Here is a 20,165-nt window from a genome sequence, read left to right on the forward strand (position 1 = left end):
TCACTTCCTCAAGGCTCACAAATATACAACTGTCCCAAGCTGGAGGGGAAAGCACACTGTGGCCGTTTCCATCTCAGCTGGTGTCTCTCATGCTCGCAGGACACAGAGGGGTCAGGGACGGGGAAGCGGTTGCAAATCCCAGTCCGTCCGAGGACACAAAGAAAGAGTCATGTTCTCTCCCCCGCAGTGGGCGCCAGCCGTGAAGCCCCGCGTGGTGCATGTCTCCCTCTTTGTAAAGCTGGGTGCTTCCTGGAGTCACACCAGCGCAGCCAACCTTGGACAGAGCGCCACCACCCAGGAGCCACCGGCTAAACACGCGGCAAAAGAGAAACTGATCGGAAGGAGGACACTTACGCGCTGTGGAGTGAGCCGACGTCACTCTGGGAAGATTCTTGTTTGACTGTCGGCGTGACTATGGCCGGGTGGGGAATGCCGGTCGTGTGTAGAGTATGATGTGGTGGGACCATATGGGGAGGGAACCTAGAAGACAGAAAGCTGTGTAAATTGTCAGAATCAAAATGAATGAATGGGGAGGGATGTGTACACACAATTTAAAAAAAAGAAAAAGAAACAGCACGTAACACTCACATAAAAGCAACTCAAGGCATATGAAACCTGTCAGCATTAATTAGCAATAAATTAAACATAATGATTCTTATAATGTCATTAAAGCCAATCTCCCCCTTCATTATTGCTACTGACATGAGACATTACGATTTTTAACATCTCTAGCAAAAGACAAGTTCAGCCCATATACTTGGGTGGAAAAGTAGGCTTGGACTACCTGCTGGAGATCACAGGTTTGGGGGGACATTATTAGTGACATCTAAGAAGACTATTTCCTAAGTCCTAATCAGCACTAGACTAAAAGGTGAAATCTTTTGTTGCATATAGACAGCTAAATAAAATATTAATGCGGTTGAAATATACACACATTTTTTGACAATGCTGCATCGGCCTCATTAGGCCTCATTCTGTTGATGGGAGTGCAGTCATATTTTTATTTCTCTTTTGCTGCTGTGCCCCCCATCACTTTGACAGGAATGGGAGAGAGTGAGGCAGAAAGATGGGGGACATCCAAATAGTTCCTATCTGGTTCTCAACGTAGGCCACGGACGTTTTAAATAAGTTTGTATCAAAGATGACTCAAAGCAGTATTTTACACACACACCCACAAACAAAGCTTTGAATTCTGATCTGTACATCCTTTCCCACTCTAAAATTCTAGGGTTCCTAAATTACTTTTACTTAAAACACTGCCTATGCATTGAAACGCCTTATAAATGATGATCAGAATTGTTAACAAAGAAAAGAGAAGTTTGTGTTTTTTCCTCTAATACTGTTTATTCTTAGGAAAGTTTTTTCAGACACAGTTTAGGCCGTGAATTGGCATTTCTCAACCATGCAAACTAGCCAGGACGTACAGAGCTAATTTTAAAATGCTCCGGGTCCATCTGCAAACTGACAACAGGATCCGACAAACAGCTCTCGCATTTTCTGATACGCTTAGAGTCGCCATGATTTGTTCTGGGTTAGAAGAACCATCCTCTTAAAGGAACGAATACTACTGTAGAGAAAAGTGGGGTGAGGGACTACAAGGGGAGATTCCCCCAAAGAAAACAGAACGGAGGCCCCCAGGTTCCGCCCTGGCAAGATCACGCGAGATCACTCAAGTTCAGGTGAAGGGGGGATCCCAGATGAAGCAACTGTTGCTTTCAGAATAAATCCAAACCACAACAACCCCATGTACCCCCCAGGGAATGAGCACCTGTTCTTTAGGAAGCTAATTCTGCTGGGCACTGAGGTGCTAATGAGACTTTGCTGTGACAGTTATTTCACAAGGATCCTGTACTTATCTACAAGGTTCTTTTCATATATGGACTGGAAATGAAAGTAGCTTCCATTTTACCAAAAGAATGCAGCAAATGTTCATTTGAAAAATTATGAAAAATTAAAGTCCTAACTGACTCTGCATCGATCAACAGAGAAAATATCAATGAATCATGCAGATTTTTGAAGGGGGCCCAGAAGCAGACTGGACATTTGACTCAGAATTTCTACCCTGATGTGGCCCCTCTCCCATGGCTGCCTTTCCCAGTTTAAGTCAGTATCAAAGTTTGGTAACAACGGCATGATTTTTTCATAAGAACCATGCGAGTTCTTTTATGGTGTCAAGAAAAAGAAAAGAAAAACCCTGAGAAAGAGCGAGAAAATAAGAGAAAGAAAAAAAAAGAACTTCCAATCCCACGCCCCCAAAAAATGAAAAGTAAAGCCTTGGGAGGCACTTGGCTTCCCAAGTTACACCCTGTTCCTTCCCAGAGCTTGAAGGCCTCTGAGAAAACATAAGTGAAGAACATGTGTTCCTCGAAGCCCTTGGGTGAAGCGGTGGGCGGAGCAGCAGCTTTTGCTGTGAATTTTAAAGGCTTGACATTCCTCAGATACATATGTTCCCTTCCTGCTGAATGAGAATATGTGTACGGTGGGGGGGGGGGGGGGGATAAAAACACTGTGTGTGTGTGTGAGTGTGTGTGTGTACACCAAACACCACAGGGAGACACCACAGTTTGAGTACATTCTGGGGTGGGGAAAGATTTCCGGTGTAGCCATGAAGACCAAACACTTCGAAGTTCACATACCTACATACATAGTCCTATACCTGAGAAATGTTTAGCAGAGGAAGAGATGTATGTGTGGTGTGTGTGTGGGCGGGGGGGGGGGGCTATACGCATACCTTCGCGTAAGAAATTCCTTTCTGCAGACAACTATCTCATGCAATGCAATAAACACCCTAAAAATTCCAAGCCGCTCATTATATCCCCCCATCTGCTTTCATGGCTCCGAGCCAGGATATAATGATGAACCTTAACTTCTTAAGGACAACTAACTTTTGTTTCTGGCTGTCTCAGGGGCTTCTGCCTTCCTCGCTCTCACTTTCCTTCACTGCTGACACGTTTCTGTTAACTGGATACCATCTGCAGGCCTTGATTTCAGGCGCGGGCGGTGGGCTGCATTTTCCTGTGCAACAAGCCTGCTTTGAGCTGCATTAGGTTCGCCATTATTCTCTCATTTCCCCCCTTGCACTTGTACCATTTCATCTCTTCCTGCCTTATTTTTTGTGAGCCACGGTGCACCCACATTATGGTTTATACATGATCTCTCTCTCTTTGAAGCCGGCGGATTTCAGAGCCGCTCTCGTCAGGAGAAGAGCCTTGCGCCAATTTAGCAGGCTGAGGGCCCGGAGCTCCAACATCTCAATCTAAAGGGGGTCACAGGGTGGCACAAGTGAGTGTCAGCAAGAGCTGTTTAATTGCCAATCTAGGCTTCTCCATGGTGTTTAAAGTATAATGACCCATCACTTAATTCTGAGAAGCCCTGGCCCCGCTGCTGAAGAGAATGAATATCAAAGGGTGTTGTGGAACAGGGCAAGCTGCCTACATTCCCTATAACTGCCATAAGTATAATAGACCCACACTTCTGTCGCCCCATTACCACAATAATGTATTTAATTTGCTGTATACTCTTTTTAACTAGCTACCTTTCATAAGGCCTACCTGGGGAATCGGCCGCCTCCCCCCTGCACCTCAAGCCCCCTAAACTTCCCTCCCACCGTTCCCTTTCTTCCCTCCACCCCATGCTCACCTCGAAATCATTGGCTAACCTCCTAATGATAATTCAATCGATGAGCTTAACCTCAATCCCTATCCTACGATTACTGCACCGCTTTTAACCTCTGGAACGCACCAAAGGAACAAACACGAAAAACAATGCGTTCCATGCATGCTGCTTCGGAGGAGGGTGAGCTGTGGATTACAAGGTGCTCAGAAGCAGCTCTCCTCCTGGGAGGCTCCCTATTCGTTCCCAGGCTTTGCGAGGCTGTGATGACATTATTTAATGAGGATAACCTTCCTCTTCTCACTGGAGAAGAGGACCCACAAGCATTTTCCCGCCTAACCGATACTGGTGTGGATTTAGAAATTGAGATGATCTATCACATATGGGACACGGATCTTATTAGCTCCATGATACCCATGGCATAATTACAAACGTTAGAGATGCTACAGTTGGTGTTTCTTAACGACTGTGGTTCTTACTCTTTCCTCCACCAAAATCACTGTTTTGTGAGTAGGAAAAGAGGCATCTTGGCCTGCCTTTCCCACCCTGCCTCTGGTCTTGGGTCCTCATGCTGGCTACAGAGATTGGGGGAAGAGCTTGGGGGATGGCATCTCTGCCATGTTCATGCTGATTTAATTAGGTACCATCCTCAAAACGGATTCGCTGTTGCAGCCCATCGGGAAAGTCTAAACCTCCGCCGATTTAATTAACTTGACTGAAAATCAGATGAGCAGAAAATAAAACTATCATTAGGAGCAATTAGCGACTACTTAACCATACTGCTGCCAACCAGTTTGTAAATAAACTAGCAGTTGCTGAAAAATTAGTCAGAATTAATTAGAAGGGGGAAAAGGAGAACATGGGGATTAGAAAGATCTAGGTACACGTATGCAGGTGTATGTGTGTATGTATTATATATACATTTATATGCTGAAAGATATGTGAATGTACACACGCATATGACTTTTTAACTTTCAAAAACCTATTAGAGCTACACAGGCCAACGTGGTCCCCACCAGCCGCGTGTGGCTTACTAAGCACCTGAACTGTGTCCAGGCCAAACTGAAATATGGTGGACGCGTGAAATACGCATCAGATTTCAAAAAACTAAGTACAAAAAAGGTAGAACCTCATTACTAGTTGCTTTACAGTGATACCACGTCAGAATGAATAATATTTTGACTCTATTAGGTTGAATAAAATATATCATGAAAAAGAATTGTCTGGGTTTTTTTTTCCCTCCTTTTAAAAAATGTGGCTACTAGAAAACTTAAAATTCCCTATGTATATTCCCTGTATATAAGGCTCACCTCCTATTTCTACTGGACACTGCTACTTCACAGAGAGGTGTGTTTGGGTTGGCGGGGGAGTAGGGTGTCCTTTCTTATTGATGCTTAACAGTCCGGAGCTTTGAAAAGACTGATAACCTTTCCTCCAATTCTTCTTTGTATAATAATAAACTTATCTGAACCCTTTCCTTTCTTACCTGGTTTAGGGCAACAGAGAAGTAACACTTTAAAAAGCTCTACACGTCCTAATTACTTCTTCCTGCCTTCTTAAGTTTTCCTTTTTTTTTTTTTTTTTTGAAATATATTGACTCAGAAATTCAACCTTGAAATTCTGCCATCATCTACCTGGGAAGTTCAGGGCAATTTTTCAGTATTTTCTAGGAGGAAAGCCTAACGCACTGCGGGTCTTATACCCTTAGAACTACACGTAGCAGCAGTCCCTGGATGGTCTGGGAGCATCTAGAGAACTTTCTGAGAAGTGACCCATGGCCTTGGTTGAACGCCCTCTTTCTTGGAACTCACCTGGACATGGAAGCGTTGACGGTCAGAGCTGTGGGGTAGGGGTGACGGAATCCTCCTGTCGTGATGGGGTACACTGGCTGACCTTGCCTACAAAGAGGGGGTACACAGTGAGAGCATGCAAACAGGGGCGGAGGTGGGGAAAAGGAAAAGAAGAAAAAAGGAAAAGTTCTCTCTGCACAGGAAGCTTTATTCTCATTTTCTCAGAACAAAAATCTTGGGGATTGTACAGGAAGGATCAAAGGGAAGAAACACAGAACAATTTGAATACCATAAATCTGATAGGAATGGCTAATTAAATTTTATAACCTTTGCTTATGTCAATAGAGACCCTCTCCCCAAGCTGAAACTAGGTGTTTTGTTGTAATAATTAAAGGCGAAGTCTCGCTTGCTTTAATGGAGCCATCACACTAATTGAGGGCTACACATCCAAAGGAAAACAATAATGAATGTAAATTTATACCAAAATAAAGTACAGTGAATCAAAGGACTTCAGTTGCGCTTTGGGCCTCTTTCAGTATTTAGATCTCGGTGAGAAAACATTAAATTAACAGAGCTTAATTTGTAGCCTTTTGTCAAATTAACAAGTGTTGACAAGAGTTACCGGGGGGGAGAGTCCCCAAGAAGAATTGTGGGTAACCAATAGACAATCACACCTCATTACAATAATTAAAAAATACAGCAACATGCAAAGTAGCATCCTCATGAAAGACACACAACTTTTTCTGACAGAGGGTTGTCTGAGTTGGCTATTCCTTTTTATCTATCCTTCAAATCTCTCTCCATCAGCTGAACGGGGCAAGTGATGACTGAGGACTCTGGGAGGCATGGTCCCACCCACTGAAGAAGAAATAGGACACACATTCCCATCCACGTCCACCCTCCCTAACAAGACCGAGGAGCAAAAACTCAACAGAAACTCGGCCCAGGGCTGGTATTTAGTGCAGCTACTGCGTAATACAAGATGGGTTTTTTTGTTGTTTGTTTGTTTTTAAAGTGTAGAATATGCTCAGCTAGAGAAATCAGGGTAGAACTGGGGGAGAGGAGGTGAACCCCTCCAAAACTGTATCTTCTTTAAGGCTATAAAAGTATGTCTTCCCCAAGACCCAAACTTGAGAGTTTTACCAGGAATTACTCCTGTTAAGATTCAACAAATTGTCCTGTGTTTTTTAAAGAGTAGAGATCACCGATAAACGTGGAGAAGTATATATACAAAAGCGCATCACCATAAAACACGTATTACACACATGCATACAAACACACACACACAGAATTCTTACGACATTAAAGGCCTTTCTACCGTGATTTTTAAAACACACATTTTTTAAAGTTAACTAAGCAAGGTTAGCGGGTCTATAAAAGCAAGCCCGGGCGACAGGAAGACAAATTGTAAAAGGCAGTTTGATGATCTGGGCGCTGCCAGGACCTAGGGTTGACAGGAAGGCCCCACATGCTGGAGTGAGGATTCCAGCTGCCCCGCCCGCTCCCCTCAAAATTAGATGAAGCACTCCACATGCAAAGACTCTCAGAGAGATGCTGGTTGAATAACATGGAGCTTCTCAATAGACCAAATTTCCACTGTGGTTGTCAATCTTGGGAGTGATGGTTGGGATGGGGGGTGGAGTTATAACCCCCCACCCCCACCCCCAGATTTCAAAACTAGGCTGTGCCTGTACCCACTTCCCTGCTGCCTCAATCCAATGACAGGACTCCAGTTTGGGCTGCCACCAGCAGAAGAGCCATGATCAGCTTCACAGGGGAGAAGCCCTCGGAGTCTTCTGCAATTCCCAAAGTACCTTAAGGGTACCTTTGTTCACAGAGAAGAACCTAGGGCCTTTGGGGACCATGGGTTCAGAGCGCCAAGTATCAACAGCCTTTTTCTCACATCATCCACCTGAATGGCTACTGACTTGCCTGCCTTTCCACAGGGCACTTCAGCAAGCAACTTCCCCATGACCTCCCACCCACTGCCCTCCCTCCCCAACTCTGTCTTCTGCGAACACAAACATACATGCACAGAATAAATAATAAGCATGTGCCCATGTGAGAAACAAAAAAGGAAATTAAAAAATGGAACTCCTTACTGTGGTACTAACCATCCTAGCGGATGGGGGATTTGTCCTACAGCGCCGGGCGATAGCGGGTAATACGGAGATATATCTGGAGGGTGCGGAGGCCGTGGGATTCCTGAGAGAAGAAGCAGAATTTTAGGTACAAGAGAGGGAGAGAAGGAAAGAGAAACTGTCAGGTGATGGGAACAGGTAAAGGATAAAGGGAGACATTGCCTCTGTAATCCTAGCATGAGGTTCTTTTCACAATTCTGATCCTAAGAACTTGTGGGTAAGTTTCATCTCATTATCCCTCTGCCGCAGCTTGAAAAGTTTATCTCACTCTAGATGGATCCTACACTGGCTAAACGCAGACAAACTCAGAAAATGCCAGCTTGGGTATTTCTGCCTTATGTGATTGGTATGATTATTTGAATTGAAAAAAAAAAAAAAAAGAGGGCTTCCCTGGTGGCGCAGTGGTTGAGAGTCCACCTGCCGATGCAGGGGACATGGGTTCGTGCCCCGGTCCGGGAAGATCCCACATGCCGCGGAGCGGCTGGGCCCGTGAGCCATGGCTGCTGAGCCTGCGCATCCGGAGCCTGTGCTCCGCAACGGGAGAGGCCACAACAGTGAGGGGCCCGCATACCGCAAAAAAAAAAAAAAAAAAAAAATCTAAAAGGGTTGGCACATAGTAGGGGATCAAGTAATATTAAATCCCTTTGTCCTCACAACTTGTCCCTTCCCTCCTTCCTTTTAATTCTAATGACTTACCTACATGAGTTACTCCTCTGGTTTCTAATATACTTTTTGAGTTATGGCTTTTGAAAAGTTACCCGTGCCTTCTTTCAAAAAAGTTAATTCTGTTTAAATGTGTCCAACTCCACTTTGAAGATGAGCTGTAGCAGACACTCACACAATGCCTTGGCATCTTATCCAAGGCAGAATCTGAACTGAACAGACCAGGAGATGTTGGAGGCCTGGTCCACTCAGTTCTAGAGCCTGGTTTTCTAGAGGACCAAGTTGCCTGCGTGAGTTAACCCATCCGCTGACTGGGTACTGCTGGACCACGGGGGCTGAGGAGTGAGTTCTGAAGGCCTGTGCCACCGCACACTTATTAATTCCACAGGAACACATCCTGCAATCAATCCTTAGAAATCAAGAGGGCTGGGAGCAATCTGGACCCAGAGGAGCAGATCCACGCAGCTCACGTGGGAAGCAAAACGAACAATTCCTCAGAATTAAAACAGTATCGAAGGGCATGAGCTGCGTGTTCGCGGATGAAAACTATTTCATTTTTTTAAAAATTCTTTCAGGAAGCTTTTAATCTGTAAATTAAGCCTCCCTGGGTGACATTTTCATGCAGACATTGCTTTCTCTCTATTACAAAAACCAAACAGATTAGCTGGGCTTGGACCCTACACCAAGCCATTCGCACACTTGAAAGAACATTCGCAGAGGAAAAGTAAACAGTCCGCAGACGTTAATCATATGCTTTACGATAACCATTTAAAAGCTATTCCCTGTACTACCATTATTTAAATGAGACGTTGAAGCTGCCATTCACTCGCGGAGCCTGGGGCCGGCTGGCAGCCTCCTCCAGCCAGCCAAGCACCAGGCTGGGTCCCCCACGAGCACAAAGGGGGCTCAGAGCTGGTGAGAGCCAGCTCATGTGTGGCTTCATTCAGGGGCAGCCAAGGCGGCCTGAACAGGCAGTCTACCTCAGCTCAACACCGAACAATTCCCTCCGACAAAGTGACATGGGAATAGCCATTCTGAATCCATCCTTCTAATTAGCTAGCTGGGAAGAGAAACCAACCCCAGCCAGTGCATCGCCCAGCCAGAAAGATACACCCTTGGCCTTAGCTGTTCTCCCAAGACCACCCCGCCTTGTTGTATATCTTGTTGCAGGGAGCTATAAGTAACCTCGCCTTCTCCCTCTCTCCTCTTTAGGGAAAAAGCACATGGGATGGAAAGGAGGGACAAGCATAAAAGCTGGAGTAATGTGGCATCTTCTGCCTGAGACCCTATTGGTTGTTCCGTGATGCAATGAGGAAACCATGTTGGACTTGGGTCTTCCCATCTGCAAAACGGGCTTGATGATAAATACCTAGGATATTTCGGGGGAGGAAGAACTCAAAGAAATCAGCAAACAGAATGCAGAACCCAGTGATGTGGTCCCTCGAGGCTGTACCAAGTCATCGTCAAGTGACTATAGTCCCTTAGCCACCAAGGAAATGGGGCTTCAGGGAAACACGCCGTTGGGGCTCTTACACTCCCAAGGAGCTGAGGAGGAGTCCATGACATGCTTCCAAAACTGCTACTGCCTCCGAGTCTGTTTGAGGCTCTTGGAGTTATAAAAGCCACTCCTAAAAATCACCGAGTGACTCACAGCCAGGCCCCCCACACGGCCCGTGCGGGCGTACCCGGAGCTCTAAAGAGATCCTTAGCGCTGCAGGTGGACTCCTCCAAAGGGGAGGAGAGATCCACTCCCTCACCAGGCTCTGGCCTCCCTGAAGGGCTTCCTCCCTGAAGGGAGAGGAACAGAGCCTCTCCACCGCCACTGCAGCCAGTCCCCAAGTCAACGTCCCTCCCCAGCGGGTCCTCTGGTGGCCCTGAGACCAGCACACTCTCTTTGCACCCAAGCACTCGGCCTACCTGTTTTGGGGTCTACGTCAGCTGGTAAGTGTGGAGGCGGGTTTCCCGGCGTGAAGTGTTCATTGCTGTATGTGATAAGAGGCGTGAGAGGGTGGACATGGTGAGGGTGCTGCACAACCGGTACTTTGTTCGACTGTGGGGAGGGAAAGAACAGAGAAGGACACCGTCACGCCAGTTCCGACAGCCCAGGACTCTCGACCCTCAGGATGCCCTGACCGCTCCCCACACCCTCCCACACCTGGACTTTGTAAGATGCAGTCAACTCCGCCCACCGCCCTGGGCCACGTACTAAAATACCAGACAGCTGTGATTCCGCTCTCTGGGTAGGTGCGCCTCAGTCTTTACCTCCCCCCTGGGCCTGGCTTCCTACTGTGTTCCTGCAGGTGGCGGGGAATCTCGTACCCCAGGGCCCACGGGGGGGGGGGGGGGGGGACCTTCAGGAGGCAGGCAGGCTTCACTAGGGGACCGGCTAGGGAAACCTTTGGTTACAAGAAAACTGGCAGGGCCCTAATCCCACCACCCCAGGCTCTGAACCCCTCCTGGCCCCTTAGAACCAGTGGGCAAACTACAATCCTTTCCAGACAGCCAGGACAGGATGGAAAGCCTCACTCGTGGTCTGGTTGGGAGTGTGAACTTTACCAGAAAGCTCTACACTGCCAGGCGAGCACCTGCATACTTTATGCCCATACAACAGCCCGGGTTCATCAGGAATCTCATTAGGAAGTCGCGGGGAGTGCTAACAGATTAACTGGATGATGATGAATTGGGCTAATAAAAGGTATGTACGCATTTTAGAAATGGGCAGCTCTAGAAAAAAAGGACAAGGCGTTTTAACGTCTGGGAAGAGTTGCTAGGTGGAGAGAAGGAGACAAAAATAAAAAGAAAACCATTTTAAAGATTTTCCTAGTTGCAATGACCAGACCTTCCCAAATTATCTTATGCTCCTTCCCCCACCCCAGTCTCCACCACCCCCTCCCCGGCCCACTGTGAGACGCTATAACTCAGCCCAGCAAGATCACAAAGAAAAACTTAAGCTGAAACAAGCGAACTACTGGGCCATTTACCGAGAGTAATCCAATTGCAAAAAACCCTATTCCCAATAGAGGATTTTCACTAAAATCCTACAACAGGGACATTTAACCAGATTAGGTACCAGCAAAGATAAAGAGGCTAGTATTAGATGATGAATGGATTAGAGTCAAGTTTCATTTTAGAACGTGTCTTCATTTCCTTTTATTACTTTTAGGAAGGCACAACTTGCATTAACATCAAGGAAAAGGAATTGCATTAAAAGAAAAGAAGGAAGGTTCAAGTGCTGCCCACTAGCGCCTCTTGAGTTCAGGGACCACCAAGCAGTTAGTTCTCTATGTTTTCCTTCTTGTCCTTTTTTTTTTTTAATGGGTGAAGAAAGAAGGGGCGTGATATAGTAAGAGTATTTCTTACCACAGTTAATTGTGGGGAGGACATTTTAAAAGGCGCTTCTAACTTTTTCATGGGTATGTTTGGAAAGAAAAATATGGCTTTCCTAAATGCTCCTGGAAAAAAACACAGAAAAAGAAGCCAACACGCCCAACAGCCGGGTTTAATGATTTCTATAAACAACTGGACACTTTCAGAGAAAGACGGTAGCTAGTGGCTCATGGGAGACTCGTATCGTGAGCTATCATTTTGCAATCACAACATCGAAATTAAATGCACCCAGTACCACTTCCTTCGTCAGCAGCTATGAAGGTCTGGACATGGCCCAAGTCAGCTGAGTGAAGGGCAGCCATTCCAAGGCCAGTGCCAGCATCTCCTGGCCATGCACTGAGGAGTCTTTTAGGAACCATTTCTGTTTCGGACAACTTGAAAAATAACCAACAAATAAGCTCTCACTGTGTGCTAGGGTGGAGAGGGAAAAGAGCAAGAAACGAAACCTACCAGATGGAGTGGAGACCATTAGGAGGAAAGGAAAATGATAGTTGCTGCCTTCTAGAAGTTTTCTACCTGGTTGGAAAGACACACACCCGCTGAAATGAAAGAAAGCAGACCAGGGCTTCCCTGGTGGTGCAGTGGTTAAGAATCTGCCTGCCAATGCAGGGGACATGGGTTCGAGCCCTGGTCTGGGAAGATCCCACATGCCATGGAACAACTAAGCCTGTGCGCCACAACTACTGAGCCTGCACTCTAGAGCCCACGAGCCACAACTACTGAAGCCCGCCAGCCTAGAACCTGTGCTCCGCAATAAGAGAAGCCACCGCAGTGAGAAGCCCGTGCACTGTAACGAAGACCCACTGCAGCCAAAAATAAAATAAATAAGTTAAAAAAAAAGAATCCACCTGCCAATGCAGGGGACATGGGTTCGAGCCCTGGTCCAGGAAGATCCCACATGCCGCGGAGCAACTAAGCCTGTGTGCCACAACTACTGAGCCTGCGTTCTAGAGCCCGCGAGTTGCGACTACTGAAGCCCGCGCGCCTAGAGCCCGTGCTCTGCAACAAGAAGCCACGGCAGTGAGAAGCCATGAACCGCAACAAAGAGTGGTCCCCGCTCGCCGCAACTAGAGAAAGCCCGTGTGCAATAACAAAGACCCAACGCAGCCAGAAATAAATAAATACATTTATTTTAAAAAAAGAAAAGAAAGCAGACCAGTCCCAGACAGTTTAAAATAAGTGTGGAGAAACTGTGGGATCCGTGGGAAGAACCACAGATAGCCCAAGGGAGGGAAGATCGTCACTTAGGAGTCTGAAGGACTTCCAGGGAACGAGGCCCCCACAAGCAGTGGAAGAAAGCAAGTGTATAAACCTGTGATGGGAAAAGGGCAGTGAGACTTGCATTCCCCAGCTCTGCTCGAGTCAAGCATCTCTCAGGATGCTTACCACAAACTTGGATCCCTGATACTAAGAAATCTCGCAGGAGGGACCTGATTCGGTAGGTCTGGGCTCAGGACCCAGGCATCTTGGGTCTGCCCATGGAGTACCACAGGTGTCTCTTCTGTTTAGCCATGACCCCTAGACCAGAGAACCACGAGATCACAGACAAGCACAAACGTTAAGGGACTTGAGTCCTAATCATGAAGTGTGTCCTAGTTCTGACAGAATCCATGGAAAGGGCTTAGTACAAAGCCTGCCACGTGGTAAGCGCAGGAATGGTGGCTTATTATCATTGTGATTTTTGTTGTTCGGGAGAAGCTGCCCGATGGCACGGTTCTGTCTGCGGTTCAGAAGTGCATATCCCATGGCTGTCTTCCAAGCAGGAAACGCTGGGGAGACCCTCTTTCTCTACCTGTCCACTGAAGGACGAAGATAGCATTTGGGCAACAGTGAAGTTCACACGTATGTGAGAAAAATGCTCCCTCTTCCTGTTAGATACACGTATAAAGGGGATTCTAACAAAAGTCGGACACCTGTTCTGGCTGCCATCACTCTCGTATCATTTTGCACATCTCAGCCTACTAGCCAATTAGTCTCTTCCGGTTCAGTCAGAACTCTGTAGCATGGGGAGGGGTGGTCAGAGGAGGGTGAAGGGATCTGAAGTTTTAACTGCTGCCTGGCTTTGGGATGGGGGGATGCAGGTCCCACTGGGACATGGAACTCTTCTGATGTGACTGCATGACAGGCAAGTCCCTAGAAACAATACAATCACACGGCTCTCCGGGCTGGCTGGTTCCTAAGCAAGTGCAGGGAGATGCAGTCATACGTGTAGAAACCAGGGTCTAATTGCCACTCCCACTGAACCTGCCTGTACCTGGACTGCTTGTATGATGGGAGGACGTCCTTCTAGAAAATGCCCGTGTCTCTCCAGCCTCAGATCCCCACAGTCCTTTCTGTCTGCACCATATTATGTCCACTGCTGGGGTCGCAATAACCTTTCTCGGTGCTACCATAGCTAAGTCCCTGAAGGACAAAGACGATGTGTTGCAGACCTTTGTGTCCCCTGTAATGCCCAGCCTGTGGGAGTAGGGAGCACACTCTCACAAACTGCATAAGAACCACCAAACTGCAACAGTAAGCATCAGAAGAAGAGAAGGACAGACAGAGCCAGCCTCACAGATTAATTTCAGTAAACGTCGCTGCTCTTAAATGGCATCTACTCAGAATCACAGAGTAGAGCCGGGGAGGCAGAGAGCACTTCAGAAACCATTCAGTCCAATACCTTATTACAACAGCGTCTTTAAAAAATGGTTTTAGAGCCCACTGGCTTGCACACGGGGACCAAGAGTGAAGTCTGAGAATTCCAGGAAGACTCGGGTTTAAATCCTACTTCCATCCAGCTGTGTAACCTCTCACAGGCCTTCGTTTCTGTGTAAACTCCGGATGAGAACTGTGTCTACCGAACAGGGTTGTTGTGAAAATTAAAAGAGATCATGCCTGTAAAGTGCGTATTAGCACAGTGCCTGGCACGTCCACACATGCCGTGCAAAGAAGCTTTGAAAACTACAGTCCAATGAATACTAACAACGAGGGACCAGTGAAGGTGACGTCTGCTACCCCTCCGGTCTCTTGTCATTAAAGTCACAGGGGGCAACGCAGTCGCAGACCGCACTCCTTACTGCAAAGGCAAAGATGTGCACGGCGGGGCAAGAGTACACGGACGTCCTGCAGCCACCCTCCCTCAGGTGCACGCCCTGCTTAAAAATGCCATGTTTGGTCCATAAATATATTTTATTATGTCTTTTGAGAAAAGCCATCACTTTATTATGCTAATAAATAACACTGCCACAGAAGAGTTGAAGGTTAAACGAGAATAGCCGATGACAACCAAGGTCCTTCCAGAATCAGGGGGAGGGCCTCGAAGTAGGAGCTGATATAAACGAAACGCGGAACCACCACCCAAATAGGAAATGTCCCTTAGACTTTCCCCTTCGCTACGAACAGCTCCCACTTCTTTAAAGAGGTCTTTAAGGATTGTGTTCAAAACTGTACAAACCTAAGAAAATTCAGATGTGAAAAGTACCTTTTGTGAGGGACATGGAAAACCTTCCAGAAATGCATCCAGGAATCTAAATTAAAGCTACAATGTCTGCTGGGAGTGTCGGTGGGGTAAACAGGCTGAAATATGTATCTCCTCCCTCTTTTATCTTTCTACGGAGTCCAGTGTTCAAGGCAAACAACTGTAACATAAAACTAGGTGCCTCTTAGGCAAGCGCTTTATCTAAATATTAAATACGTCTTCAAAACTACCCAGGGGTGCGAAATCATTACCTCCAGGGACAGCTAACTAAAGTTCAAGGTTGTGAGAGTGGCAATCATGGGAGGCTGCATGGAGAGCTTAAGCTGCTGCCAGTTAAGCCTGAAAGAATATGACGAGCACTGGGAATCTCTGAGCCACAAAAAACAGCAAACATTCCTAAAATATTCCACACAAGGTCAGGGAGTTAGGCCATAGTCGCCCATACACACCAGCACTACCGGCGCCTGAAACGCACCCAGAGCGCCACTCAGGACCCCTTGCCTAGACAGTCCTCTGACCGAGACCTCTCTGGCTCACACCAGCGCAGCTCACAGCTGCCAATCTAATGGAGCCTGTGTTGAGTGGGACAGACGTTATTCAGTCCTCACAAAGAAACCTATGAAGTAGTTGCATTTGTTATTAGCTCACCCAGCAGGTGAGGAAACCTGTCCCAGGTCACAGGCTTTGCGAGCTCACCTGTCCGACTCTACCTCCTGCTGCTGTGTCTGCGGAGACGAGCCCTGGGACGGGGTTCACTGCCGGGTGGGGTAGTGAGCTGCACCCAGGAAGCCCAGCCTGGGCCAGCCTTCCCAGCTGGACATAGATGCTTCAGGCCTCATAAGGGGATCTGTCCCCCGTACTCCCCACCTGCCAGTCTCTGGAACCTAGACCAGTTCAGCACACAGTGCTCCTGCCATCCCCCAATTAGGAGTAGCTCAGGGCTCCCCGCCTCAGCCAGGCACACCCCTGCTATGGAGCACGAGGCATCTTTAGCAGGGATTTTTACACCATGTGGCGGATTATGGAGGGAGGGGTGTAGAACAGTTAGTGGCATGTTTCTGCTTCTCGAATACAGACACAAGCGATATCAGGGCCCAGCAGGATTCTGGTGATAGACGTGGTCAGTTCTGGCAGCAAAGAAAAAGTCCGCTAAAAGCCCGAACTTATTAAATGAAGGAAACACCATCTATTTAAAAGGAACCAAAATCCTCATCTGACTTTAAATTATTGAGGCTTTATGTTTTCTACCTGGAGGAATGGCTGTTACTCATTTCTCCCCGGTTCTGCTCATCAAGCCCTATGGGTTTTGAGCACTGAATAGTGAAATCAGAGAGAAAAGGTCCTTTAACAGCCCTCAAAGCACACAAAGGCTTTCCACCCAAAGTATTCATCCTACTGCAGTGGGAGGAGTGGGGAGGGGGCACCCCCTGTGGCTGACCTTTGACCCCTCGAGAACCCTTAAGTCCAGTGTTCTGGCCGTGCCACCCTCATCGCCGAGCGCCCACACACCCGTCCGCCAAATGTTGCTCTCGATCGGGAACCCGGCGAGTGAAAGAGTGATTCAGGCCCTTCTAGATCCCCCTGCCGGCCCTCCTCTCACCCCAACCCCTCCACCTTCTCTAACTGTGGGGAACCCAAAGGGAATGAAAGCTCGCCATTCACCCCGCAACCTATTAATCAACAGACGTTGAAAACAAATAGAGCCATTGCTAGCCCTGGCCTCTCGGGTGGCCGGCCCTCCTCTTCAATACTCCCCTATGGCTCTCCCTTTCTGAAGAAGAAAAATGGGGCCAGAAAGCGCCTTTACGGGGCCAGCACAATAAAACAAAAGCAGCACAGAGGAGCATTTGTCAGCCTTCTCCCCTCCCCAGGGTGGATATGAAGGGTCTCCAGAGTCTCAGATGACCGGCCCTCCCAGGGTCTGAAATCAGCATCAGGAAGGGACACTGTTCACTCGAGGTTTACACTGAAAAATGGGTTTATGGCTCATCTCTACGCACTTTTTTCCAGATGCCACTTACTGTGGCTGCACCAAGGTCAATGGCGACTAGCGAAACGTTAATAGACGCTGCTAGTCACTGGAGTCATGGAGCGCAGATGAGAAGGAGGGGCTGGGATGGGGAGAGGCTGTTTCTTCCTCATCAACGACCCCTTGTTGACTCAACTAGTCCTATTTTTTTGGGCTATGAACCAGAGTGGAAGGGTCAGCGATGGTAACCTTCCTGCCTAAACAACCCACTGACTGCATCAACAAAGGAGCAGCCACTTCCGTTACTGGGATGATGACGTCAGGGAGGAGCCTGTATCCAGGCCGGTGCGCACAGCCTCACTTATCTGCTGAGCATCTCGCTATTGTATCCTGCACAGAGGGGAAGGGTGGCAGGCGGACATCCACCACGGCCTGAAGGGCTGCTCTCCACCCTTTACTCTGCCCCTCTCCCCTCACAGCTGTCCGAAGCCCAGCCAGCGAGGACCCACCTAGTGCAGGGGCTGTTCATGGTTGGGCACTGCTCCACTTTAAGGCCCTGCCCCCAGCTAAGGGGGCACTGTTTCCCTGGGCAAGACTTCTACTGATGGCTACAGCACTGCCTGTTGGAAATAATAAATAACACCGAGAAAGTTTTGCTTGAAGAAATGAGGTGGTTAAGAGAAAGGAGGTCTACCTATGAGATGCAAAAAAGAAACACCCATTCTGCAACTATAGCCTGTATCACCCTGCATCACCCAGCCTGCATCACCTGGCCTGCATCACCCAGCCTGCATCACCTGGCCTGAATCCTGTGCGCGTAAGGCTGCAGGGTTATAGCTTCTGCAACCACCAGAGCCTGCCACTCAGGGTGCTGCTTATTTGTTTTGTGAATTATCGATGGCTGACTTCTTCTCCCTCCCCGCCGCAACCCTTCTTTCTCTGGAATCAAATCCATTTAGACAGCAAGAAGAGGGAGAGAGAAGATTCTCCCAGCCGTCTATGAAATTCTGCCGACTCACAGTTCCTCCTGTACTCACACAGGCATTAAAATTCCTCGTGCAGGGAAATGACTGAACAGGGCAGGCAGGGAGAGAATAAACGTGCAGCCAATTTTCATCCACATTCTCATACACACATGCATATACATAGAACTAACACAAACCATCCTAAGCTCTTGGCCTTTTTCGGAGCGTTTTTGGGTTTTTTTTTTCTTTGTCTATTTGTTTGTTTTGCCCCTTCTATAATATAACAACCCGGCGGGTAACACACCAAACAGATTGCCAAGCATAAAAGGTCTAAGGGGCCAAATTCAGCATTTCTTAACGACCTTTTCTCAATCTCCCAAAAGGAGGAGGGGAGGGTGGGGGGGGGGGCTGGAGGTGTTAGGGTGGGGAGTGGACGCACGAAGGGGAACATTGAAACCTTGAAAATAAAGATGTGCTCCGGCCGCCTGGCTTTGTGAACGTCGCAGCCAAGGCCCAACCCAGCAGAGCTGTGCTTCCACAGGCTCTTGAACAATTACTTCCAGTTAAGTTCATTAAATATAATTCATTTCCACTCATTCTCATTTATTTTCCAATAAAAAGAAGGCATCCCATCGTGCTTCCCCCAACTAACCTTTAAAGCACTTGCGAGCTTAAGTCTTGGCCCGCCCAGTCCAGGCTCGCCCCTGACCAGTGAGTTCCCAGGGTTTTCTTCCTGCCTGCCACAGGATCCCGGGGTGGGGGGGGGGGGGGGTACGGCAGCACAAGGGGGCCCTCTGACCATCTTAATCCTCCACCAGGTCTCAGAAATGAGGACCAGCCGCTCCACCCTGAAGTAATTCCCCAGGAAAGGCAACCTCCACCCTCCCGCAAGATATTTTTCTACTACTTGGGCATTAAATGATTAGCGCTAGCATAATCGATCTTGTTAAGTGTCCGAGTTTGCAGGGAATGTTTGGGACTTGGGTAAGAGAGTACAGCTGTTTCTAGGAGAGCCGATTTTCAAAACAGAGCCAGGAATAAAACTAACCTATTCCAAATGAAGAAATCCAAAAGCTCAAATTTAAAACAACTTTTAAAAAAATAATGATTTCCAGACCATCTCCCCCCGCAAACACAACAACCCCAAATCTAGGGATTCCTAAATAAGATGGAAAGGAAATCACCAATTTTGATTTAGAATAAGTTTTAAGTACATAATGGTTATTACATCCTGGGGATTTCAAGAAAGAAGCAGTGAACAAAATCTGATACCACCTTTCTAATTTATTTATAATGAACAGCTGTATAAAAATGTCTTTCGTATTTCTTAAACACCCTGTGCCTAACTTTCCAATCTAGACGGTATTTGAAAACCATGCCTGTTACATGAGTCTGATAAGTTTCCTTCAGAGAGCAGGTAGATTTCTCTCTAGTAACAAACAGGTGAACCGAGAGGAGGGATGGACATTTTCACGGGACCCACGGATACAAATGGCCAAACCTCGGGTTTGGCAGGAATTCAGCAAAGAGAGACTAAAGAGAAGACGAAAGCAAAGGCAAAACTGCATCCTTCTGCTCTATTTTGCCCCGTTAGTGTCCCAAACGTGGGCATTCTTTAACAGACATCTATAGCCTCCATAAACGATACATGTAAAAGGACACGGAAATTCAGTGTGGTAAGGAGGACACAGCACCGCTACCCCCTCTGAGTGCAGCTGTCCAAAGTTTAAGGTAACATGGGAATGACCCAAGCAAAGTTCACTTAAAAAAAAAAAAAAAGCCTTCGAATGTGTGCAGAAGTATGTAATCTGAAGGGCATGTCAGGATTTCATCACATTCCAAAATATTGCAGAAGGAAAGAATTCCATGACATAGCTCAACCAGGCCTCCACCATCCCCAAACCACAAAGGGGAGGTTTCCCTAAAAATACAAGGTTGCAGGCTCTGTTGCTTCCAGAAAACACAGAGGCAGCAGCCTGTTGTGACAATACAAAGATCATAATATCTGTATCATCAGAGTCGGGAATTTACCCTTTCAAAGGAACTCCCTTCCCATAAGCCATAAAGAATGGAGGTTTCCCCATCCCCAAAGCAGCAGGACCGCTATGAAGTAACCCAAGTAATTTGAGTAAACAAAGGTCTGGAACCTTTCAGGAATCTGGAAACGGGAGGCTGTGC

At 47.4% G+C, this 20,165-nt stretch overlaps 1 protein-coding gene across 25 annotated transcripts in view; it reads right to left on the reverse strand.

Annotated features, from left to right (window-relative positions):
• The window catches only part of TCF7L2 (transcription factor 7 like 2), a gene marked incomplete at its 3' end in the record, with an annotated part of 196,867 nt that overhangs the window by 15,415 nt on the left and 161,287 nt on the right, over positions 1-20,165 (reverse strand). For 13 of the 25 annotated variants that reach the window (XM_079899478.1, XM_079899476.1, XM_079899474.1 and 10 more), the window contains 4 exons: positions 10,124-10,256; positions 7,505-7,607; positions 5,424-5,510; positions 355-480 (listed from right to left, as the gene is read on the reverse strand). In XM_079899478.1, the coding sequence (XP_079755604.1) occupies positions 355-480; positions 5,424-5,510; positions 7,505-7,607; positions 10,124-10,256 (449 nt within the window). Of the gene's footprint in view, positions 1-354; positions 496-5,423; positions 5,511-7,504; positions 7,608-10,123; positions 10,257-20,165 lie in introns of all 25 variants that reach the window. The other 12 variants (XM_079899477.1, XM_079899475.1, XM_079899473.1 and 9 more) reach the window with 1 other exon arrangement.

This window comes from Stenella coeruleoalba, assembly GCF_951394435.1.
Source record: "Stenella coeruleoalba genome assembly, chromosome: 16".
In the NCBI taxonomy this organism is placed as follows: domain Eukaryota; kingdom Metazoa; phylum Chordata; class Mammalia; order Artiodactyla; family Delphinidae; genus Stenella; species Stenella coeruleoalba.